The sequence below is a fragment of the Parasteatoda tepidariorum genome, chromosome 4, assembly GCF_043381705.1.
Source record: "Parasteatoda tepidariorum isolate YZ-2023 chromosome 4, CAS_Ptep_4.0, whole genome shotgun sequence".
Lineage (NCBI taxonomy): Eukaryota > Metazoa > Arthropoda > Arachnida > Araneae > Theridiidae > Parasteatoda > Parasteatoda tepidariorum.
The window spans coordinates 55852150-55878896 of NC_092207.1; the positions used below are offsets into that span (position 1 = coordinate 55852150).

The 26747-nt window shown below is 29.3% G+C and overlaps 1 protein-coding gene across 1 annotated transcript in view; it reads left to right on the forward strand.

Moving 5' to 3' along the window:
- LOC107449023 (formin-like protein 1) overlaps positions 1 to 26747 on the forward strand; it is a 117305-nt gene that overhangs the window by 44159 nt on the left and 46399 nt on the right. The window contains exons 3-4 of the mRNA XM_016064418.3: positions 16597 to 16787; positions 18433 to 18583. Of these exons, the coding sequence (XP_015919904.1) occupies positions 16597 to 16787; positions 18433 to 18583 (342 nt within the window). The remainder of the gene's footprint in view (positions 1 to 16596; positions 16788 to 18432; positions 18584 to 26747) is intronic.

The following is a 26747-nucleotide window of genomic DNA, read 5'->3' on the forward strand; positions in this document are numbered from 1 at the left end:
ATTGACTTTTATTAAGGCCCGGTGGTTCAGAGGATCAAGCTTCCGCCTCCCAATGATGTGCCCTAGGCTCAAATCCCAGCGATGGCTGTTTGATTTGAATTTTGCCCTCGGTTTGTACCGCCGTCCTGCCGTAAAGTATACTCAGTGGTAGACGGATCATGGATTAGAACCTCCTTGCCGTGAGCCGTGGTGGCTCAGGGGATAGAGAGGTTCGCCTTCCAATGCGGGGAACCGGGTTCGAATCCCATCGATTTCTGGTCAATGCGAATTCCAAGCCTGGCTCGCATCAACCACAGTGGTGACGTAAAATATCATCAGTGGTAGACGGATCATGGATTGGAGCCCCCTTGAGAGATTTACATAGTTTCCCTTTCGATGTAACGTAACTACAGGTTAGTTCCATCAAAAAGTCCTCCATGAAGGCTATTTTCTCTCAATTCAGAAGTTCCCTTGTCTTCTGGATTGGGTTCAAAATCATAAGACTATGGAGTTGAGCAGAGCAAAACAGAAATTGGGTAGGCTGTTCAGAGTAGATTATAAAATAAAAGAAAATGCAATCCCCTTGCTATCGGACTAACCTTGGGAGGTTTTATTTTTCATGTAATACAAATGCTGGTTAGTTCCATCAAAAAGTCTTCTCCGAAAGTTTGCTTTACCAAATGCTTGATCCAAGCTTGTTTCATGGATTTGGTTCAAAATTAAAAGACTACGGAACTGAGCACTGCTATTCGCAAAACCAGAATCGGGTCGTTTGTTCAACGCCGGGCATGAAATATGAAATAAAAGTAACGCTAATCACATTATTTTTTAAATTAATTACGCCAATTGAAAGAATTATCATACGTTTTTCTAACTTGTTTTCTCTAAAATAATTCCTTCCAAAATATTAATAATAATTTTTATTTGAAATTATAATAATTTCATTTATTTGAAATTATAATTATTTTCATTTGAAATAATTATAATTTCAAATAAATGAAATTCATTCAATTTTTCATTTGAAATTATAATTATTTAATATTTTTCCTATTTTAATTTAATAATGGTTCATAAATTATTTAAATTTTTCAATTTTTAATGCTATTATACTAATTTTTACTAATATACTAATTTTAATTACTACAATGTAATTATCAAGAAATCGCCCAAGTGGTGCCCTATTTTTTACCTTTTTTCTTTTTGAACTTATGGACTTGATATAATTTTTATAGATCAATTCATGGATTAGTATTAGCATTAAAATTATGTAAAGATATGTTGCTTGATTGAAGAAATAAAACTCGTGTTAAAAATATGAACATTTCCATACACGATACCATACGCAATAAAATAAAGCAAATTTTACAGAGTAAGGTCCTTTAAGAAGTTTTAACAAATATTTTATGCTAATTTAAATTGTTAAAATTTAAAATTGGAATGAATTGGATGAAATCAGTTGAATTGATGAACAAATATTCTAATATGACGTATCTACAATTCGATTTGGACCGACTTCATTTATATCTTAGATTTCAGTATTGAAGTTTAGATGCATAATTTTACACGATGCAAAAATTTATTATACCGAATTCAAAATGTTGTTGGATCTAAAATGAAAAAAAAAGTAATTATTTGAAATTATTTTGTGCATGAAGTTAACTTTGTTTAAACAAATTCTATGTTGTGTGCCTTCAATTTGCTCAATTAATTTTCGATATAGTAAACAATGCTAAATTTGAAAATGATATAGAGTTTAAACTTTCAGCTTATATTTCTGACAAAACTATTGAGATTACATGTTCTTTGAAAAAAAAGGTATATTTATTCAGAGAAAGTACACTCTTACATCTACAGATTATTGCCTGCATTATATGATAAGCATATTATGTAATGCATAATATCTCTCTAACCATTAAAATTTTGTCCTTTTTTCTTAACATACATATTTCATTCAGAAATGAAAGTTTAAGAAGTACATATTTCCTTAAAAATTAAGTATTATATATTTCCTTGTTTTAATGGAAAACTTTAAAAATATTAAAAACAAATTTTTTACACAGCAATGTTTATATCTATTTTTCGTATTCGATGATTGAAAAATGCGATACAAAAAATATTGAATAAATACATCATGGATGTAAATAGATTCAAGCTCAGATTTAGGCATGTTGGCTCCTGTACAAGGCAATCATGATCTGCGTTGAAAAAATTAGATTTTTATCATATTGTGAAAATTGATTATAAAATTACAAAAGCTTAGTGCTAATGAAGTTTTAATTTCGTGTTGTGAAGTTTTAATTACGTGTAAAATAACTACTGAATTTTGTAAATTTATTTTATATAAGTAGACATCAGCTGTCCCATTAAGGAATGCTTGGAAAAGTTAAAATTATTTAGCGTAATCCCTAAAGGAAAAGAAAACAGGAATTTACATAAAAAATTTGATAAATTAAGTTTTAGCATATTGTTAATGTAGTGATTTTTTTTAAAAGTTGATGACTGATTGGATTTTTCCATTCATATAACTCAATATGAGAAACTTCCTTTTTTATAAAAAAAAAAATTATTACTGGCCACGTTCTTTGCAAACATATTTGACCATGGGTATGCCCACCGAAATGAAAAAAAAAAATAACATAAAATTTTTCATTTCAATTTATAAAACTAATAATTTTCTTATTCAGTATACTTTGACATCAATTTATAACTGTCAATCAATCATCTTTATGCCTCCTTGTGCCACAGCAATCATTCTAAATGATACATCCCTTGCGGTCAGAGTTTTCTCTCCTATTTTGGAAGCATAAGTCACGCACCGTTGATTTCTTATTTAGAAAATGTACCGTTAACATTGCACTGAAAATAACCTTTTTTTTAATTCCCACCTCGGTTTACCTCTTTCATTATCTCAGTGGTAAATATATAACAATAAGATTCGATGGAGAAAAAAAATTGGTCTTCATCCCCAATAGTGCGATAACAAGTGAATATACCTAGAGTGCTTTTGCAATTTGGCCTCAAGCTGTAGGTTGCTTTCAATTGTTAGCAGTCACCAAAATTTTCAATAAGTGACAGCGAATTCAATGCAATTAAAAGCCTTTTTACGTTCGGTGGATAACCTCTTGGAATAAAGTGTTCGAATTTTGATCGTAAATTCTAAAGCTTTTTGGACAACATGCCTAGTTTTATGAAGCTAATTTCGATACTAAATTGAGGCTGCAATCAGGAACTTACCAAACTTTATCATTAAACTGTTCGATTTTTATTTCTATTTATAGTTCTACAAATATTTTGGAATAAAAAAATTGGCTCATATTTTTTTACCATAGTTGTTAAAACGTTTTGCTTGAAAACGATAACATTGCGTGATACGAAGAATGTAATGAACCAGCTGCACCCCAGCTGATAATGAAATAGAACAACAATAATAGATTATGAACTAGATTTTTAAACTAAAGTTATTGCTTGTATTAAATATATCGAATTGTCAGTGAAGATTATTGCAAAGTAGTTCAGAACATTATTTATGCATGATAGGCTATTTATTCTTTTATCTGTTTTTTCGAAATTTTTTTCATGTTGCAAAAGCTTATATGCATCAAAATTGTGCGTGGTGTGTTTTAAATCTAGTATTTTATATAAAAATTGATATTGTACGAAAATTAGAGATAATAGAAAATAAATGTATAAGAACGCGTTTCTAGCGACCACAAATTTGAATTATTTACTCAATTTTGGCACGCAATTTGGTATTTTAGAAAATTAGACCTATGTCATTAGTAATGGCAACAACTAGTTATAATGGTAATTAGTAGCTTGTTAATTATAGGTTAATGAATAGGTAATTAATAAAAAGGATAATAGATAGATAGTTATTTCAAAATAAATCATAATCCCTAATTCTCAATTCGCAACTTATCAATCCTCAATAATTATAATAGATGAATAGCTAGTTAATAAATAAAACCATATTTAAAACATTTTTTAACAGTAAAACTTTAAAGAAATTTTTTTTATTAAGGAAACGTGCTTAAAACATTAATTTTTTTCAAAATTAAAAACGCAAGTGACATTGTGCTTACTTCTTTGTGCAATATTCGAAAAAATTCAAGTTAGTTTTTATACATTTTAACACAGTTCTCAAATTCATTTATTGATAGCCTTAGCAAAAATAATTAAGGAAGAAAAATTGCTGAACAACATTACAATGATAGGTGGGGCGCAAATAATTTTAACTATTATAAGTTTAAAAAATTTTAAAATTAAGAAAAAACTCTTCTCAAAATGTTACTACACATTAAGTTATGTTCTGAAACAGTTGATGTGAATCTTTAAAAATATGCAAAATTGGATCGATATGATTTTTGCATAAATTTTTATTTTAATTAAAATCAATAAAAAGACAAAAAAAATAGTTAAATTGAATAGTTAATTACACTATCGCCAAACTATGTATATTTTATGAATAGCTGTTATCAATATTTTTAATCATTCGTTCCCGTAAGCGCAGTGGTACGCATGTTGAATGGTAAAGAATGGAAAAGCGATACTATGATATATTTTTTTAAAACTATGTAGAGGGCAATTTTCTGTTTTTAGCTATCACCTAAATTTTTTTTTTTTTGCAAAAGTGGAAAAAAAATTAAATTTTGATATCTTAAAATAAATTGGATATAAAGATATTTTTTAAAAAAATACTCTACTGTATTAGTAGAGAGTGAGACTGTCCCAAATCTCATAACAACAAAAAGGAACTTAGGTAGGTTGGGTGTAACTAAATATAAATATGATATTTGGAATATGTGATTAAGGAGATGTATTTGGTTCAATGTAAACTTGGTGTCAATCAGAATAATTTCTTGTCATAAGTTCAAATTCCAAAAAATATTATTCTGAAACATTATTTTACGCACTCTAACCTTTCGAAAAGTGTGCTAAGTAAAAATCCATTTATGGAAAAATTCAAGACAATATCCGCCTAAGGATTTCTCTAAAATAGTTAAAAAACCAATGTTAAAAGCTAAAAATAATCTTGATAACTTTATTTCCTTTTCTTCATTTTTAAATTAGATTTTATAAAAATAAAAATATCATTTGCAAGTATTATTAATTCTTAATCGTTATTAATTTATAAAATAAATAATATATATTTTATATATTATTTATATATTATATAATAATATATATATAATATATATTTTTATAAAATCAATAATAGTTAATAATTTGTTTTATTGTGATTTTTATATAGAAGATATTATTTGAAAATTTAATTGCAATAATAAATTAAATTAATCTTTTGATAAAATATTAATATTCATAAATAGTGCTTGTTATATTTAAGGAACTAGATTTAAAAAAAAGTTTTATTCACATAATTTGTTTTAAAAGTTAGAGTTTGGATAAAAACTATCATAAACATAGTTTGGCATCTGACACAGTTAATAAAATATGATAGTCTACATAAACATCGTTTTTGAAATAGGCCTGTTGAAAAATAATCTTCTTTACTTTCATAAAGTTTAGAAACGTATCAAACATACCAATAATCATCTTTTATTAACTGTGCCAGATATAAATTATTAGTACACATTACTTTTGAGATAATTTTTTTCTAGATTCGTGTTTGTCAAACTATATGAATGAATTACATAAATATCTTACTTTTGTATTATTAAAAGTAAGCCGTGGTGGCTAAGGGGATAGAGCACTTGCCTTTCAGTGAGGCAACCCAGATTCGAATCCAAGCGTTGGCTGGTAGAATTCTGCTTCCGGCACGGATCATCACTGCATCGTGGTTTTCCTCTGCATGTAACGCAAATGCGCATTAGGTCCATCAAAAAGTCCTATACGAAGGCTAGTTTGTCTCAATGCTCAATTCAGGAGGTTACTTGTCACCTGAATTGGGTTCAAAATTATAGGGCTACTGAGTTGAACAATGATAGTTGTGAACTCAGAATTGGGTTGACTGTTCAACCTTAGTTAGAAGACAAAATAAAATAAAATACTATTTTATAAATACTGTTATTTTTTAAGTAATAAAATTATTTTCGAGTTTGATTGTTTTTCAGAAATTGTTTTACCAATATTTTTGAGCTGTATATTTCTTAAAAGTATTTTTATTGAAAAAATGAGAAAAGGAGGAAAATAAAGAAATACACAGTGCATATCAAACCTCAACTGTTTAAATAGTAAAATGCGTTTCTCTCGTGATTACTGGTTTTATACCCGTTGTTATTTTAGGGTTAGAACAAAACACCCTTAAGGTGTATTCATGATAAGAATATGGGTATTTGTAATCTTAAGGTGTACTACTAATACACCAAATTTCAGTCCAAAGGGTATTTCTTAAGTCGTGTTTTTCCCTTTTCACGCCTTGCAGTAGATAATGCGCCTCATATAGTAGAAACTGAAAACAAAAAGGAACTAAATATACGAATAATAGATCCATTTAGAATCAGTTAAAAAATAATTCACACTCTTGCAGATTAATTTACTGTACAACTGGCACATTGAACTACGTATTGAGCTACAACAATAATGCATTATTGGCATTAATAACTTATAATTAAGGAAATGTCGAATCGAAATAACATACAAGGCACGCCCAAAAAGGTAAAGAGCTGAGAAAGATATCTCTCAGGTGAATGTCTGTTTAAAGAATATGTTAAAATACTTTATTAATAATCACTGCATAAACTGGAATTGCTTTTAGGCAACTTTGGCGTCATCTTCAGACGGAACTTTTGGCATTGCTCTCGATGAAATATACAGTTGTCCCTTTACTTTTTTGTTTGTTACAAAGTTTAACACGTCCTTTAAAAAAGAAGAGCAGCGTCGATAAAACACGTAAAAGCCTTTGGGGTAGATTATTACCGGGAAGGTTTTTGTGTGGTCATCTACGAGCAAATAATCCTTAGGCGGTTTTTTTTTTTTACTTTTCTTGTTTCTTCGAGAAATAAAATAAAGAAAGAACAAATTTTTTTTTACCGGAGGGAGAATCGAAAATAAAGTGACCTAATGTTTTTCCTTGGCATTGAACTTCGATTGGGAAGAAGAGGAAAAAAGAAAAGCGAGTAGTTTGATTTGTTCAATGAAAGAAAAAGTAAAAGAAGAGCGTGCGTGATGTTTGATCAATGAAATAAAGAGAAGAAAGGAAGAAAAAAAAGGTGGAAAAAGACATTTCAAGCAAGAAAGAAAACGTTTTTTAAGGATTTAATTGCTTTTTAGATCGAAAATTTCTGTCGAAATTTTGGACGCTGGTAAATTTTAAGTGGACATTTCCTTATGTTCTTTTTAAGGATGTATGTATATATATATATATACACCGAAGAGCCATTACATTATGACCACCCTGTTAATAACATGTAGGACCACTTTTAGCCCTCAAAACTGCTAGCACCCGCCGTGGCATTGATTCCACAAGGTGCTGATAGGTAGTCTGGAGTTTCTGGTACCAAGCCCTCACCAACTGGTCCTGCAATTCCCTCACATTGCGAGGGGGTAGCGTGGTAGCACGAATTTGGTTTTCCAAGTAGGACCACAAATGCTCTACTGGGTTAAGGTCAGGTGAATTTGGGGGCCAATACATGACTTGAAAGTCACTGGAATGTTCCTCGAACCAAGCCATGACGATTCGATCCTTATGACACGGTGCATTATCCTGTTGGTAAACACTGTTGCCATGAATGGGTGAACCTGGTCTGCAACTATGTTCAAGTAGCTTACAGACGTCAGGGATTGTTCTATGAGGATTATGGGTCCTAATGTGCCCCATGAAAACATTGTTCCTGGTCGAGAAGGTCCTGGAGGGTGGTCATAATGTAATGGCTCTTCGGTGCGTGTGTGTATATCCACGTTATTATAATTTAATCAAATAAAAACAAGGCAACGAAATAAATTTTCAAATTTTTAAAAAAATATAAAAATTATAAAAAGTGTACAAAAAATTTATGTGAATTATTAGTATTTCGCATTCTTAATTTTTTTAAAAATATTTTCTTTTCTTCTCTCTTATTGTTTTTTACCTAATTTTTTTAATTTTTATTTTATTCTCTATTATTTATGTAATTATTATATTATATTGAGAATTCTTGTAGCTCATGCGCAATTAATAAAACTTAATTAAATTTCTTATTTTTTGTGCGTCTCGCTTTGTCAAGAGATAAACGATATTGTTTTTCGAATTCCAAATCTGTCAATCTATTTCAGGGGAGCTCTATTTCTCAGATTATATTTTTAAGGGGCAACATAGGCTTTACAGGGTTGAAAAAAAGCTTGTTTCCAGTAACTTTTTTTAAAAAATTTTAATTAAAAAATGATGTTATTTTAACTTTGAGCTTACAGCGAAACAATAATAATACTTTGTAACGTTTTCTTGTAAGTTTAATCGATGGTTTTTGCAGACCCAGATGGATAATTTATTTACAAATAAGTAAGTAAATATATAAATAAATGAAAACAAAATAATTTCGAGGTGATCAGGGGAATTTATGATAATTTCATCTGAAATATAAATTAAATTATATAAATCAAATCTAGCTGAATATTTTCTGTTAGTAAGTGAAAATGTTTCAGAATTGAATGTAGTGTTAAAAAAAATAAATTTGAATATTTAGCAGAGTTGCATGCAACAGAAGTACCATTTTCGGTGAAATATAAACCATGAATGCATGCCCTCTTTGACATAAGGAAAAATGTATTTCGTTCAATTACTATTCAAATCTATCTAGAAAAAATGTGCACTATTGTATATGGTTCGGTGATGGAATGTAAGACTTTCAAAAATGAAACAATATGGCAAAGAAACATCCTCTTTAATATTGAAAGATAACAAACCATCTACGAAACTTCACAAACTCCAATTAACAAGTTATTCTTTAAAAACATTAAAAGTTGTTATTAAAAGAACAATTAAAAACTTAAACTTTTGATTGTAAATGTCGCATACTGCAGGTGGGCGTCACCGGGAAGAATTGGGATATCGGGACGAAGTCTCGGACGCTGCACAACAACCTCTCTCGAAGGCAAACTGTCATCTGCTTAAATACTGGACTTCAGCCTTTTCACTCCCTGCCTTGGCCGCCGGTTGATGCTCCTCCGCCGGTATTCCTCCGCGCAGGAACTATTTCGGTTCGTCCTCCTACCTTCGATCTTCGTTCCCATCCTCGATCCTTCTACCTCAGTTTTCCATGCAATCTGAGCTGACGCAACCAACAGCCTCTACAACTATTTCCTATAGAAAGATTCTAAGAAAACCTATACTCAGCACTGTAAAAAAAAAAAAAAAAAAAAAAAAAAAAAAAAAAACGGAGAATTTACAAAAACTCAATTTTTCAATTTTCAACTCCTGATTGTCGAGCCTGATAGGAGGAATTCTGAAAATATTTTCTCCAGCTTTTTAAGTCCAATTGATTTATAACATTGGAAAAAAATATTCTTAACATGTCATAGTTGTTGAGATAGTTAATTTAAAGTAATTTTAAAAATTTTGAAATTTATGTAACTCCTTCAGAAGAAAAAATAATCAGTTGAAGCTCACTAATTTTTGAATGAGGCTTATAGGGCCCATTCTCCATCAGTTTCATCACGTGGGTATTTGGTTTAAATGTTTCAAGAGTGAAAACTATGACACGAAGGATTACAAAGGTAAAGGAAAGCCAGAAACGTTTGACGATGTACTCTGTAGAAAATTCCGGATCACATTACGGTAAAAAGTTCCAGTTCTTCTTAGCGTACAAAAAAAAAACAGACATGCCATAATTTTTACAGTAACATTTACTGCAAAATCACTTATTCACTGCAATTAAATAAATATTACTGTCAAAATTACGGTATAAAATTTTAAGGTAAAAATGAATTTTACCGATTCTGCACTCAAGGTGCCAGTTCTTTTTACCGTAATTTGATCCAGAATTTTCCAAAGCGCCATGCAGAGTTGGAGGCAATATTGAACAAGGATTTATGCTAAACTCAAGAAGGACTTGGGAAATCTTCAAAAGTGGTTCATAAATATTTAAATTATGCCACCGAAAATTCACGAAAATGGACTAAAAACAAGGGAATTAATTACGTGTAACAGAGAAAAGCTTATATATAGCTTACTTGTTTAAGAAGACCCTCTTGTTCATGGCAACTCTTTCTTAGAAAATTTAAAAAAAGTAAAAAAATATATAAATAAGTTCAATTCAATTAAGTGTTCCAATTTTCTAAAACACCATTTAAAGAAGATAATTTTTCAGAATTAGTTATTCCGTGAACTCAATTTAAAATCACTACTTGTCTTTTAACACCCTATGGGTTATTGAAAAGCAGACGAACTTTTAACTATGCAAGCGATCATTAAGGAAGTTTAAAAATCATGTATTTACAATTGTTTCCTCTTCAACTACAAATAATTAGATATAATCGGTTATTACATGCTCGATTTATACCCTAACCTACATAATGATCTCTAATATTATGAACGGGTGATTATCAAAATCTTTTACACGAGAAAAACTCGATTGATTTCGAGTGGTCATTGATCGAAGGTTAAAAAGGAACCAAACTTAGTGAACAACGAAGTCAAATTAATATTCTGAGCAGACTCCTCCCTAGAGAACTTTTCATAATTTGGTTTATCTTCGTTAATAAAAGCGCCAGAAGAAATGTATAAGATTTAGAGCAATGGGTACATTTTGTGAGGTGATAGAGAAAATTCCTTTGGCTACTTAGATAAGACAAAATATGTTATAATTAATTATGAGCTATTCTTTTTCTCCATGCTAATAAAAAATCCAGTATTAATGCTTTGCATGTCTACGTAGGTGTGTATATAAAATGTCTATAACACGAACGAATAATTTAATTTGATATATAATAATGTTTTTCTATTTTTACGTTGATTCAATAATGAATTCAGAGAACGTTTTGAAAAAAGTTTAGGTCGTTTATTTATTTATTTTTTTTTAGTTTAATTTTGTTTCAGTTTCTGAGTTTTTGCCCTGAAAAATAAAGTTCACGCTTAACATAAATATCTATATATTATAAATAGTAATTGTTTTTTTTAAAATTCTGATTTTTATTTCTTATAAAACCGCCACTCTCTTGATCTAATAAATTAAATATTTTAGACTAGGAGTAAACGAAAAATTCTCAACAAATGAAAAAAATACTTTAAAATTATCTAATTTTTTGTTTTATCATTTCATAATTACTTATTATACTACACTGAGAAAAAAAAGTGTGATTGAAACTACCAGAATATGATAAAATTTACAGTGTTTCTGACTCAATGGGAACACCAGAAAGCTCAGTAATTTTTAACTAAGCGTTTCGGCAATGATTTAGGTAAAATGAAAAATAAAATATAGATTTATAATGTATGACAAAATCTAGTGAAAGCGGTAAAATTTGGTAATTTCATCACGATACCTTAGAGCACGGCATAAAAACCATTTATTCGGTTAAATTTACTTTTCTGTTTTGTATTTATCACTAAATGCAGTAATTAAAACTAAAATTTCCAGTGAACCATATGACTAATATGACCATAGGACAGTTACCATATGACTAAATGAATGGCTTGAATTCTATATATTTTGGTTTTATTAATCAGAATTATGTTGCTGTTTTTTATAACAAATGTTATTACAATACAATACTGTAATTTTACCAGAATTTGTTTCTCCTTGTGTGCGTTATTATGATTATTTGTTATTGTTACATAAATATTGTTTATTGTTATATAAATATTTATTTATTAATGTGCATATTTTATTTAGAATTTAGAGACATAAAACGGTAAAATCTGAATACTATAAGTTTTAATTACAGGGTCTTAAACAACATAAAAACAGCATGCAGCATTTGTATTAAAAACAAGCTCCTTGAAATTGTCACTTTCTTCTGATTAGTTAGTTGACAATGAGTACAAGTATTATAATTCTTAAATGAAGCACTATCTAAAAATTTTAAATCTGAAAATAATTTACAAGGCTTATTTTTTGAAAGAAATTTTCTAGCTGAATTTCATTTTGGTTCGAACTATAATTTACGTAAATGAGTATTTTATTTATATTAAGTCTATTTAATTAGTTTGGAACTTCAATCTCTTTGATAAACAATGGAGGTGATAATTACAAAGTTTATTTTATTTCTCATTTTTCTTGGTGATGATACTAAATAGCATATTATTTTTCTTCAGTTTTAATTTCATTCTGTGGTCCGCTTGTAAAAAGTACATTTTACAAAATGTTGATAAACTATTTGCTTAAGAATTAATATAATCTTAATGTTTTTTTCATTAATATAATCCTAATGTTTTGCTAATTAATATAATCTTAATGTTTTATTAATTAATATAATCTTAATGTCTTATTAATTAATATAATCTTAATGCTTTATTAATTAATATAATCTTAATGTTAATTAATTTAATCATAATGTTTTTTTGACCCAAGAATAAAAAATTAACTGTTAACTGACAGTTGACGTTTTCGATATTTTCTCAACTAGGTATTAATTTTTACTTAATCTGCTTGAAATAAAAGTCTCTACTTTTTCCAGATTAATTAATTATAGTTGATAAAATGGTTGGATAAAAGATCAACGATTTAAAATAACAATTAAAGAACAACGGAAAGGAATAAAAGAGTACAGTTTGTTACGTGGTTTGTATTAAGCAGAAAAATTTATTCTCATTACATTTCAAAACTAGCTGTAAAGTTCGTCAAGAGATAGAGCTGATAAGAGAAACAAAGTTCAAAGTGATGTTTTCAAAATACCACTATTTTTCGACAGCGAGGAGCATTTTAAGGACAAATATAACTGTTACCCTTTCAAATATTTCAATTGAAATGGTCAGTTATGTACTAAACATATCTTTCCCATATTCTAGATAATAGCGCCATCTGTTGAAGAACATAAAAACTTATTTCCAAATCTTTGTTAGATTAAATAATTGGTTTCTTAAATAAAACATTTTTGTTTCAAATCGTAGGGTCATTTTTGTGAAGCGAGTTATGTTTCGTACATGCTTTTTATTGCTTTATAAAAGTCAGTTTTATTTTGATTTAATCTCTTTTCTTACTATTCATAAAGACATACACCATAAAATAAGAAATTAAATTATTGAAATTATAAGAAATTATTTTATTTTTCGTAAGAGGCGAGGAAATTTTATTGCTATCAATATTTCACAGCAAATTAGAACTAAAAAAAAATTATTTAACCCTAAAAATTGACTTTTAAAATTTGTTATAGAATAAACTTCACCTTTCTTAAAGTGTTGCCAGGAGAGTATTAACAATCTAAAAAACGAGAAAGCGTAAATAAAAGAATAGTTGAAAAGAAATATTGAGCTGGAAAAAAAAAAATAATTCCAGTTTTTTTCCTAAGTCGTGCGAACAATAAAGCCTGCCAAATAAAAACCTATTTGTGTTTAAATGCATAGCTGTTATTTGTAAGAATACACCAACAATAATTTCTACTTCAGACATGAAAACGAATTATACGTCAGTTTTAACGACATGCTTGGGAATTGCAGAGTGGTTTAACCACTTTGCGACATTTCTTCTCAAAGTACCGACTGTTTTGCATGCTAGTTGTTTCGTTTCGCTGTAAATGACAATTGATAGTATTTTAATTGTTCGAGAAAATTATGTACGTTTTTGTCGGAAGTTTGATTCTTCTTCCTATTTCAATAGATTTTACTTCCTAATTATTCTCAGGGCAAAGAACTTTCACTCGATTTTCTCTAACCCTTTTTTTTTATTAATTTTTCTTCCCGTATTGTTTGCTAAGACATATTTCACTCTAAAAAAAATGGAAAATTTTTATAGTGGATTATATAAGGAAATAATAGATTATGTTTAGCAGAAAAAAGTATGATTATTTTTTTCTCAACTAAACATAATAATATTTTTTTTTTGGATGAAGAAAGATATGATAGTTTGAATTACTTAATTGTTTTATTTTTAAATCTAAATGAATAATTCCAGTTACTAGATATATTCCGAGAGATATTAATATAAAGTGTGCAAAATAAAAATGGAACAACTCAATTAATTTCAATTAATTGATCGGATTTTCACACATTAACTAGCAATCTTAATGATCTTAATGACTATTTTAGACCAATCGAGAGATTGGTCTAAAATAAGCTATTTAAAAAGTGCAGGCACTATTTTAGGATACGAATTCAAACAGAAACGTACTTTTTTTAAAAAATAAACATAACTTTTTTTCGACGCATTCGAATATTTAACTGCCAAAATATAAGGCTAGCTGTAATTTGTTAAATATGGCTCCCAAATGTTGCCAGGACAGCAGTCGAAAATTTTTGTTCACGTATTGTCGATTTCACTTTTTTCATATTTCGTCATGTCTCTTGAACTACTGAAGAGAATTAAAATAGTCTTGTCAAGATTCACAATTGTGAAACTTATGGAAATAGACATTCAAGGGATCTAACTTGCGACCTCTCTCCATTCCAAAGTATGTGATAGTAATTCAATATTGTGGTTACTCCCCATATTTTGAGGATTAAGAATTCATATCCATCGACAAAAAAAGCATGTTTAAGGTGAAAACGTACGTTTTTGCGCATAAATTTTTAATTTAAAATATCATCTACATAAATTAATTAGCATATTTAATGTTAGATCAGCGTACCTTTAATCTTAGCATCTTAGTTTGAGAAATTTTAATTACTATTAAAGCGTTCAGTATTTTCTTAAGCGCACTGTACTATCACGTCTGTTATTTATGACATCATATAGTACTAAAAGAAGTATACACGATGGGCAAAATTTTTACTTTAATCTATTTTATAAATTTTCATTTAACTTTTCGGTTACTCAGAATAAAAAGAAAGATAAATATAATGCGTTTTAAAAAAAAAAAAACGAATTTCGACTTTTAATTACCTACTAATGAGATAGTCATTTCTTAAGTTATTACTATTCATATAAATATATACGCATGAAGTTTTTTAAATAATTTTTAAAATTTTGCCAACTACAGTGTAAAAAAGTCTGGATCAAATTACGTTATAAAGTACCGGCACTTTGGGTTTATCATCCACAAAATCCATTTTTACCGTAAAATATTATACCATAATTTTTACAGTTTTTTTAATTAGGGAGTTTAAGTGATTTCGCTGTAATTTATTGTAAGAAATCCGGTATATAAGATTTTTTTTCCGTTTCATGTTCCAGTAAAAATACATTTCACGGTAAAAATTACTGCCACATTGAGGGCCGGTACTTTTTTATCGAAATTTGATCTGGAATTTCTTAGGGTGGATTACGGATTAAAACGCTTAAGAAAAATGGTTTTATATATGCAAAAATTTCATTTATTTTACTTTTTAAATTTTTCTTAATTCGTGCATGAATTATTGGAAAAAAAGTAATCACCAGACATATTCACTTTTATAACATCACATTTGTATAGGGAAAATATAATGTTTTATCTAACATCCCGCATTTTAATTTTCTAACTACTGCATGTTTGATACGACTCACTTTCTGCAATAGTTTTTCATAACTTTAGCAAGAGCTCTTTATACTTATTATGAAAATGGTGCAATTTGATTACATGAAGAAATGCCTCATTCATAATTAGAAGATATTAGGAAAAGCTTCGCAATTTTTTGTAAATTAAAACTAATAATTTAGCAAATTTTAATTTGCAGACAAATTAATTCGTTTGTTTATTTGTAAATATAAATATTTAATATTTTATTTTTACGAAATATAATCCGATAATTTTAAATGTTTCGTGAATCTGTACAATATCAACCAATTGTTAACATATTTAAATTATATAAAAATGCGAATACTTGCGAATACTGAAAATGTAATAAGGAAAGGCATTTAACATGAATGAAAAACTAATAAAAAATTAATATTTCAAATTCTTTGAAGCAAGCTATCTTTGTTTTTCAACATATTACGTAAATAATAAGTATTAATAAGTATAATGAAATAATAGGTAATAATAAGTATAATGAGTAATAATGTTATAGGTGTAAACAATAAGTTATAGTGTCAGGTTATAGTGCAAAGAGTTTTAATATATCTGATCTGTTTTCTTTATTCCCCCCCCCCCCAATTTTTTAATAACGTGAGTATTTGTACAAATATAAAAAAACAAGTTTCAATTTCGAGCCGTGGGTCACAAATTAGAATTGTGTATTTGCTTGGAAAATTTAAATTATATTACATCAATAAAATTTCTTTATGCAAGTTTAATGATTTTTTAATGCGCTTTTAGATGACTTCGATATTTTGAATATATTTTTCAAAAGTTTTTAAAAATATTTACAACAATACATTCCTTAAAGATATATTAAGTTGCTATTTCCTTCAGCATAATGTTTTTCTGTGTTGTGTGTTTTATAATAAATATAATAACAATAACAAATATAGATAAAATATAATAACATTGATAAATATAATATAAAGCAATAATAATATGATAATAAATATAATAACGTTTTACAACCCGTAACAATTTTCTAAATATTTAACAAAATCTAATCGTTTGTCATCTACCGATTTAAATTTTTATTGTTTATTTGAAATATTATCTTTTTGAAAGAAATATTTAACAAAATGTTTTTTTCCTCAGGGTATTCTACGGCCTCGTTTTATGAGTGCTGCTGATTATGCCTTTTATCTACGGCGCCATCTTGTTGCAGAAAGACGCAAAAATGACCCGGGTGTCGGTCACCCAGGGGACGAGACACTATCCGTTGGTATCCCTAGGTTGTCCTTCCTACTCAGGAGACTAGAGGAGGACATTCAGTCTTCGTATCTTAGGTAAGGTTCACTCTTTTATGAAATTTTATCTTCAAGAAATTTAGGCTTAACACTGTCGAAGGGATTAATGGATATCGAAAGTAATTGTCTTGGAAAGTCGTTTAGATTTGGCTAGCGGCAATTCGGCGAGGATCCGAAATTCTTGTTCCCATTGTTTGAAAAGTGAGAGGAGCGTGTGATTGATGTTCGTTTATGTTTATATTACTATGCTTTCTGAAAGACATGCATTTAACAATCCAGAGCTGAGGTTGCTTTTTGGGATCAATGTGAATTTAGAACAATTAATGAGATCAAATTTCATTTTCTAATCGAAGCAATAATTGATTTATTTGTCGCAAAGCTTATATGCTTGAAATATGCTTTTTCACTTATTTTATAGAAAAAAGAAATTTCGAAATATCGAATTTAACATTTTGTTCAAGGATATGAACTAAAGTTATTCAGCTATATAATATTTAGTAGAGTAAATTTACGATGGTATTAAGTACAGTAAAAAGCAAACCTGCAACACATTTTTTTAGTTTCATAGTAACATTTTTGCAACTTCTTTTTGAGTTTAAGACAAAGATATCTATTTGGCTTGTAGGAAATATAATTTTTTCCAATTAATATTATTCGACATATTATTATTAGCCACAGAACACATAGTCAACACATATTTAATTTATTTATGACCAGTGTTGAGTGAGCGATCCATTTAGGAAATGTGCGACTCATAATGCTTAATTCCGAAGTCTTGTAATTTTGAAAGTAACTTAGAAGGTAACTTAGAAGGTAAAGAAAAACGTAGGTCAAGCATTAGGCTCTGTTTGTATTGAAGTTGGTGCAAACCCGGAGCATTACACGAACTAACCATTTACAGCTAGGACTCAAATCCTGGTCGCAACGATGAAAAACTCTATCTACAAATAGGCTCGGTAGCAGAAATTCTCCAGCACGGCAGCAGGTGCTACAGATTATTACAGTACCTGCAAATTATTTTTCATCTTAGTTTTGTTTCAAAAGCAAAAAAAAAAAGAAAAAAAGAAGGTAAGATTGCTGAGACTTTTTTTTAAACATCTCTAAACTCGTCACTAATAAAAATTATGCTAAATTCAGATAATACCACAAAGAACATAAAGTAAAAAAGTTTTTTTTCTTCTGTTACTTGATTTTAGGCTTTAACATTATATGGACCTACTAAATCTATTTTTAGTATCATTCTACACAAATTTAACTTAAATAACAAAGTTTTTAAAGAACTTTATGTTCGGAAATATTGCATCATGGATGTAAGATAAAGCTGGCCAGGATAGCCTGGTCGGTAGGGCGCTGGGCCCATGTCCGAGAGTTTGTGGGTTCGAACCCCGCCGGCCGAAGACTCCCCGTGTAGTAAAATGACTGATGCAAGTTAAATCTGTCGAGTAGCGAAAGTCCTCCATGTTCCCATAACAAATCAAACTTCTGGGGGTACTGGTTCGATCGTTCTCTGATTCAGGTCAAAATTATGATCTGTTGATGAATGAATGGATGTGTGAATGGGTCCGCCCTATAAAAGGGTTGTGACGTATGCGTGGCTGAAGTCGTATTCTTGGCCATAGATGGCTCCACTGAAAAACAAGAAGAGCACCCTTTGCCTTAGTTATAAGTATTGTTTTCATTTCAGTTTTCTGGAAGAATTTGTGTCAGATGTGCATGAAGGGGTGAGCTGTCTCCTCAACATCCTGAGGACGAGCCAGGAGAGGCAAAAAGGAGCCGGACTCTTTACTTACGTCACCCTTAGTCGGGCAAAGCAAAGTCTAATTAATAAGGGCGTAGTAAGTACCCGACTCTTTATTTAACATTTTACCTCTCTGGTTTTGGATTTATCTCGATATGCTTCCATTGCAAAAGCAGTATTTGGATAAAGAGAAACCCTACATTTTTCGTATTTAAACATATATATATCTGATGAGCTCTCGTTAGTCTTCGCATTTTATTAAGTAAAAGCGTCTGTTCTTTTCCTGCCTATTAGTCATTTGTAAATGAAATCAAGGAGAAATCACATTTAATATCATTTTCATCTAGAAATTTTTTTTTAATTGTTGTTACTAAATCTTTTCTTATTGGCTCTCTTATTTATAACATATTTGGAAAAAGAGAATAACATGCTAAAAGCTAGTGCATTATTGTTTACTTTAACTTTTTATTTTAATGAGTTAATTATTTTTTCAAAATTGCTGGAGGTTTGATCCGTTGTTTCAATTCAAAATTTCTTGATAGTTATCGCTGTTAAAAAGTATATTGAGAAAAGCGAAGCAAGGAAGAATAACGAAATATTTTCGCAAATTATAAAAAAATAATAAAAAAAAACGGATAATGGAATTGTTTTTAAATAGTTCAGCTTGCGGATACAAACTAAATTTATCTAAGGATTTCTGTTCATATTCTGTAAGGATTTCTGTTGTTATTTTTCATCCGGAAATGCTTTTGTGATGTTTCTTGAGACATAATTATGGCTTGCAAAATTTTAGATATTTTACTATTGCAGTATAGGTTTAAATATTTCTATCGGTCAAATCTCTCTTCCAGTTTGCTAAGCCATTATTAAGTAGGGATGTTTGATAACATTTTTATACTCTTAAAAAGGGTAGTTTGAATTTTAAGTAAAAACTATAATAGTCCGAACGTATGACAGACTTTTAAGCTTTCAAATAGTGTCAACCTTGAAATGTTATTATGTTAAAAAATATTTCAGAAAAAGTGAAACCTCTCATGTTACCCATAACAAAAGCTATTTTATGGCAAAAGTAGTATTTGAATAACGCCTTGCAAATTATAACTTGCGATGGTAGCAAATTGAAACTCCACTATATTTCCATCTATCAAATTTAAACATGGTGCTAACGCAGAAGATAACTGCAGCTGGTGCTTCGATGTTTGTCTACATCGAGCATAAAAGAAGATTTCTAATGGCAAAGATAGCAATTTTCCTACAGGAAATTATTGAATCACGTTTGTAAAATCCGCAGAATAAGTCAAATTATTATTCTTACACTCCATCGACTGCTCAAAGTACACAATAGGCAAATTTCTCCGTGATTATTAGAACGTATTTTAAATATTTCCCTCTCGTATAAAGGAATAAAAATGAAAAAAAAAAGTCTTTTAATGAAACGGATAAAAACACATCAGTCAAACAGCAAATCGATCGGTCAAATCAAATAATTTCTTTGGTGAGGCAAATTATCGAAATTACAATCGCCGAATAATTTACATTCTTCCCCTTTCACCCGTAGAATTTGTAATTTTAATCTTCCAAATCCAATAATATTCTAAATCGTGTTATTACTTTTCTAGAGAGATCAAAAATAGAGAGCTCCATCAGTCAGCATGATTTATCCCGCCTTTTAATACGTTGAGCATGAATCAAGGTGCTACTTTGAGCGTCGTAACAAATGAGATAGCTGACAGGCTAAATATCCCCGGAGGGCGCCAAAAAGCCAACAAGGCACGATCATCTTATTAATAACACCCCCTAAAAGACTTGTGTTTTTGGAACCTTCAATGCAACAAAGCCTGTCAACTATCATCTGATAAAGGCCTTGACTGCTGCTTTGGCGGCCGGATTTACGATGAAATTAATCTCACAATGGGATGCGTATTTCGGAAGCTTGGCGATATCTTTGTTTTCAAATATGCTTAAGAATGTTTTTAGTTTGACATTTGATTTAACGCGAGTTGAAGTTAAAATACTTTTCTTAAATGTGTAGTAGGATTTCCGGAAGATTGAAAACTTTTAGCTAGTATGATATATCATTTTCTCGCATTAGATAAATCGTTGTCAATAAAAAAAGCTCACTTTTTTACTTTGTAAAAATAGCCATTTTGCTTTTTCTTTACTCTCTTCTTTACTTTCTTTACTCTCTTTTGCTTTTTCTTTACTTTCTCTTTAATTTTTAAAACCACCAAGTTTTTGACGCCAAGGAATGGCGTTAATTCAAAAAGCATACCCATAAAAGTCCCTTGTGAGCCAGGGTTTTCTACAATTTTGTAACCAACGGCATGATGTTGACAAAGTGTTCAGCATTATGCTGAGATCCCTTTTACTTTTTTGATAAGCTGGTGCTTGATGATGTGATGTTGAATTGAAGTCGCCAACGGGAATCGAACCAAATCCCTTTATAATGACAGCTCAGTGAGTTAACCACTGAGACCTCGCGTTGTTCATTTATGACCTTTTAAAAATATTAAAAATTTACAAAAATTGTGGATAGTAAATTTAGTCCCATTTCTAGATAATTAAGAAAAACAAATAAAAAATTTTGCGAGAGTTTGCTTTTTAGCAAAGGAATTGAATTCTCTCGTTTAAAGTGATTATTTTTAGTCCATTTGTGAGGAGTTATATACTAACCAAAAATTTTTTTATGAATAATGTTTTTTAAGAATATAAACAAATCTTTCTTTTGCTGTTGCTAAATATAATTTAAATTTTAAAAAAGAAATCCAATTTATATGGGGAAGAAAATATTGCAAATGATCACTGGCTTCCTTTTTGAAGTTAAGAAGTAAAAAAAAATTGTCTGTTTGATGTGATATTTTTTTTTTGCAAGAAGGAATGGAAATTTTATAAATGTCAAAAAATATTAAAAGCTTGATCCACTTTAATATTTGGTCATAAAAAGATTTCAGAGGGGGGGGGAGATGTGTTCAGAGCAAATATCACTTCAAACTGCCAATCAGGATGGATATCGTTATTGCTTTGAAATATGGCAACAGCTTAACCATTTCAAGATTCAATAAAGTTTTTACTAATCACAACGATAACTATATACTATAGTTGTTGCTTTTGTTGATGATCAGTTGATCTATTTCTTTGATTTCCATTTAATTAAGTTAGGAATGGTTCCTCGTATATCGATAGAAGAAAGAAGTAGAAATCATAGTATCCAGAGCTAATCTAAAAGTTGCACGAGTGTTTGAGATATAAAAAATTAAAAATAAGCGGGAAAAAATTTTTCAGAGAAGAAAAAGAAACCTCTAAAATAGACCAGAATAGATACCTCTATAAAAGTTTGATTGCTGGTTTAATTTTAAATTTTTTACTGAATGTTTTTTATTTGCAGCATTTGCGTTTAAACTGTAATGTAATGTTGCTGTTATTTTTTATTTTCTCGTAAGTTAATTTTAATGTACGTTATCTTCGTATGTTATTTAACATGAACATTGAGCAAATACAAAGGAATTTATTTAATAACGTACTTTTTCTGAACAAGCATGCATTTCTTCTGCAATCTTGGTCTGTTAAACAAAATATGGTGCGAATAGTTGGGTAATAAGGAAAAAAAGTCCCTTGATGTTAATTAAAATTTTATTGATAGAATGAAAATTTTGTGTCTTATTAACCATTCTCGCAAATTAATTAGCATATTTAAAGTTAGACACTCAAACCCGTAAAATTGCATATTAGTAAGTGAAAATATAGTCATTAGATCAAAAGCTATTTCCGTCACCGTGCATTTCGTCTAATATAAATTTGCTTCGAATATTGGATTTAAGCTTTATTGATATTTATTCTTCATGTTTAGGGTTAATAAAATTATCACATTCTTCATTATTTTCTTTGTCTTGTTCATTATGAAAAGTTATTTGGTGTAAAAAACTCATTTATTAATGATTTAATACACTTGCTATAACAACTTGATATCTTTTTGCACTCGGATAAAACTTTTTCACATCAAAAAAATTGTGCAAAATTGCTAATCCTAGTACAATGCAAATTGAAACACGAAATTTAATAAATAGGATATTTCATGAGAACGGAAAATTGACGGAATTTTTTTTCTCCATGAATATTGATCAATTCTATCGTTCCCCTTAGATTTCCGCTGACACTTCAAATGAATACACAGTCGAATTACTAGCCAACCCTGTAATAATTTGTATTGAATTTTGTTTGCGAAACACTTACTAAAGATGGTGAGAAGGGTTTCTGCAATCCAACAGTCATTAAAATGATGAGTTATGCAATCTATTTCTTTTTTTATTAAAATTTAAAATGAAACCGAGAATAATATTTTGGACATTTGTACATTTGCTTTTTACACCTCTTAACTAATTTACTGATCTGCAGTGTTTTGAATTTAATTTGCAATTCCAGTCATTCAGTTTTTTTAAAATTACAAACCCCCAATAATTAATCTTCAAACCTAGAATTGCGAAAAGCATAAAAGGTAAAAAAAAGTATTTTTTTTCACTTAAAGCTAAGCTAAAGTAAATTTCCGTTATCTTTTACAAACCTACATAATTTAATATCCTCTGGTAATCATTATCCAACTAAAGGTTGCGAGAAAGAGTTTGCTGATGTATCCGTGATGCATCTTGTTTCCTCAACGAAGTTTGATCAGGACAAGCATTAGAACAATCGATTTGGCACATTTTAATCGGCACCTTAATGCCCTGAGGAATGTTCTAGCTTGTCTTCCTTGACATTATGGCTCATTTCGTCAAAGCTTTCTCTGCATAAATTACGCCTAAGTAATCATTTGGTGTTGAGAAGAATGGGTGCATGTTCCTGGTATTAAAATGTTCCAAGGGTAAGATTGTGACATTATTGCTGTCTTCTGAATGATAATTACCAGTAATGGTTTGTACACAATCGTGTTATTATTTAATGGATTGATCTGTTTTCTACATGCAAGTTTCAATTAGTTTTATGTTCTGGTCAGAACTGTTGTTAGCATCAAATGGTATCCAAAAATGACATCTTTTTTGATAGATTATTTAAAAGAATTGTAGATTTCTGATTAACACTGCTATATCATTGTCTGATCATAGTTGTTAGCAAGTAAATGGTATCCAAAAATGACATCTTTTTTAATAGATTATTTAAAAGAATCGTAGATTTTTGATTAGCTCTGCCACATCATTTTCTGATCTACATGGATGTAAACAATTAAATAGTATCCAAAAATGACATTTTTTTCTCAAAAGAATTATAGAGATTTGATTAGCATTGCCATATCAGTGATAGTATCTTCAAAAACTATTTCTGCCAAAACGGCTGTTTTTAGATCACGCTATTGCTTTATCTATTTATTTTGGAATAGTTTTTTAAGTACTTTGTCTCAAGATTCTACGTTTGAATCATTTCTTGTACCATTTTGGTCTCAATAGAATTTCAAAAAATCATGACTATTGAAAGGAGACGATATAAAGTTACAAATTTTATGAATGGTTAAACATTTATTTCACAAAACCTTTTGTTTACGCTTAAAATTTGAGAAATTAAGTTCACACTACCTTTTTAATTCAATATACTTGATAGAACTTAAAAAAATTGGCGCTTTTAGTTCGAATAAAATTCCAGTAGTGAAAATTTTATTCTAGCACGAAGTATATGTGTGGCTTAAAATAATGTAAACATGTCTAGTTTTTTGAAAAGTTGGAGCTGTCAAAAAATGTAGTTTAATGGTCAAAACGCAGAAGTAATAATTTTCTAAATTTTATTCCGGAAATTTCTTGCATCCTTTGTATTCTATTTCTAAGGCCAAATCTTTTTGCACTGAGCCCGCATTTTTTGCTTTTAAGATATTATCTGAGTCTTTTTTTTTCTCCGCCTGAAAAACGTTGCTTGTCTGTTTTTTCCCTAAAAGCTATGCGTATTGCCACAAAGAAAAGTGAAAAAGGACAAAAATGGAAAAATGCAGATTTTAAATAAAAAGAAAAAAAAATGGAGCGAAATCCTAAATCGTATTTGAAAAAGAAGGAATTTTTCGTAGTAGTTTATCGAGTCTTCTAGTATAAAAACTTTTATATTTTCATTTCTTTATTTTAAAGTAGATATCGAATATAGTTTTGAAATAGTTTCATAGGCTGTCCGAAATCGAAATGGACGTTATATTTTATCAAATCATATTTTTTAAAGTTTATCAGTATTGAGAGAATTTTTAAGTTTCTATTTTTGCAAATATTATTTTATTACTTCAATGTCAATCTCTTACTTAAGAAAAATAATATGTTTTTCAATTGCACTGCAGACAAAACTTTTAGAGAAAACTTAATTTTTTTATTTTTATTTCAACGATTTCATTTTGAGAGAACAACACCGTTACAGGATCAAACATATTTATTTTGTTTTGAATTTTGCATAATTAAATTGTAAATTAAAGTTTAATCTGAAACTCATATGTCTGTGTATAAAATTTAAAGACAATTTATCTCGAGCAATGTTTCCTCATTGGATTTAAAAATCACTTAGTTTGAACTTCAGTAAAAAAAGAAGTTAATAGAGATAGGTTAAGCCGTCCTTAGCATGGAACTGATAAGTTATCAATGAAGTTATCTTCATTTGTTACTTTTTTAAATAAGATTTTTACTGGCTTTAATATTATTTTCCTTCATTTTGGAAAATTTAGAAATTGCCTATTAGTGAAAATTAAAACCACAAGTCTAAAACTAGTTATTAGTTGCTTTTTATTAGTTTATCATGTGATCCTGTTGAACTTGTGCGAACAATAGATCATACATATTATCTTTATATAAATGAGGTATTTCAGAATAACTTAAATATTTACCGTTAACCTATGCAACCAGAAATTTTCAGCCACAGTCTAATTCAGTGGTTTCTAAATGGTGTTCCGCGGAACCTTAGTGTTCCTTGGAAGGATTAGACTAGATTCTAGACTAGATTCCACTTTGTGAATTCAACTGCTTGAGATAAAAACCTATTTTTAGACTTATATATTGATGAAACAATATGATGAAAAAATTTCATTCTTTATTCAGTCATTAAATATTAGGGGGACCGGAAAGTAATGTAGTTTCGGCGCAGTGAATATTCGTCAGTTTTAAGAAACCAATTCATTTTTTTCGATCTATTTCGATTCCTTTTCGATACAGCATTGAAAGGTTGTTGCTAACGAGGGTGAATACATTATTGATTAAAAAAAAATCTTGATAACAGATATCAAATGCACTGAAACGACATTACTTTCCAATCCCCCTAATAATTAGAGAATGATTAATGAAATTTTAACTAGGACATATTTTTAAAATAATTAATTGCATTTCGTTAATTAGTATGTTCCACAATTACTAATGAAGTTTATTCAATAAGTCTTGGGGTTCAGCCAGAAGAAGGTCGACCATTCAGGGTTCCAGAATAAAACAAACTTAGAAGAGCTGGCTAATTCAACAAAAATGCTTAAGAATAACTATGATTTCAAATATTATTATTTTATTTTCTGTTATTATTATTATTATTATGAACTTTCAGGGGCAAAAACATTTAATGAGCTTTTACAGAAAATGGAGAATGATTAAGTGTTTAAACAACAACGTAACGTTATAAAAACTGTATTTTGTGTGCGAATTTACCAAATTTGTTACGTCTACAGGGTATCATTTGTCTTAAATGTCATTTGAAATAAAGAAAAGTGATTTGAGTTCACAAATGGATTCTAAAAAAGATCGCAAAGTAAATTTTTCCGGAAGGGAAATTGATTACTCGTGCATCATAATCAAAGAAGGGTGCATTCTTAGTACAGACATTTAAATGAATCATTTCTTTATTTGCTGAAATAATTGTGAATGCAAAGCAATCATGGGAACTGTTGAGAGATAGAAGAGGAGGTTCGAAAGTAAATGAAACAAAAAGTTTTAACAAAATTAATATTTAAGATTGCAAAGCTTTGTTAAGAATTTTTTTCCGTGATATTTCGGTCGAAACTTTCAGACTAAACACATCAAATGTGTTTTTAAAGTGAATTATTATTTTAAATCAGAGTTAAAGGAGGTAATTATATGGTTAACATGTTGAAAGTTATGTAAGCTGTATTTAATGTATATAATATTTAATNTTTCCTGTCATATACTTTTTTAATAAAAACCATATATATATATATATATATATATATATACTCTAACCCATGATCCGTCTACCACTGAGGATATTTTACGTCAGCACTGGACCAGAAATCCCTGGGATTCGAACCCGGCTCA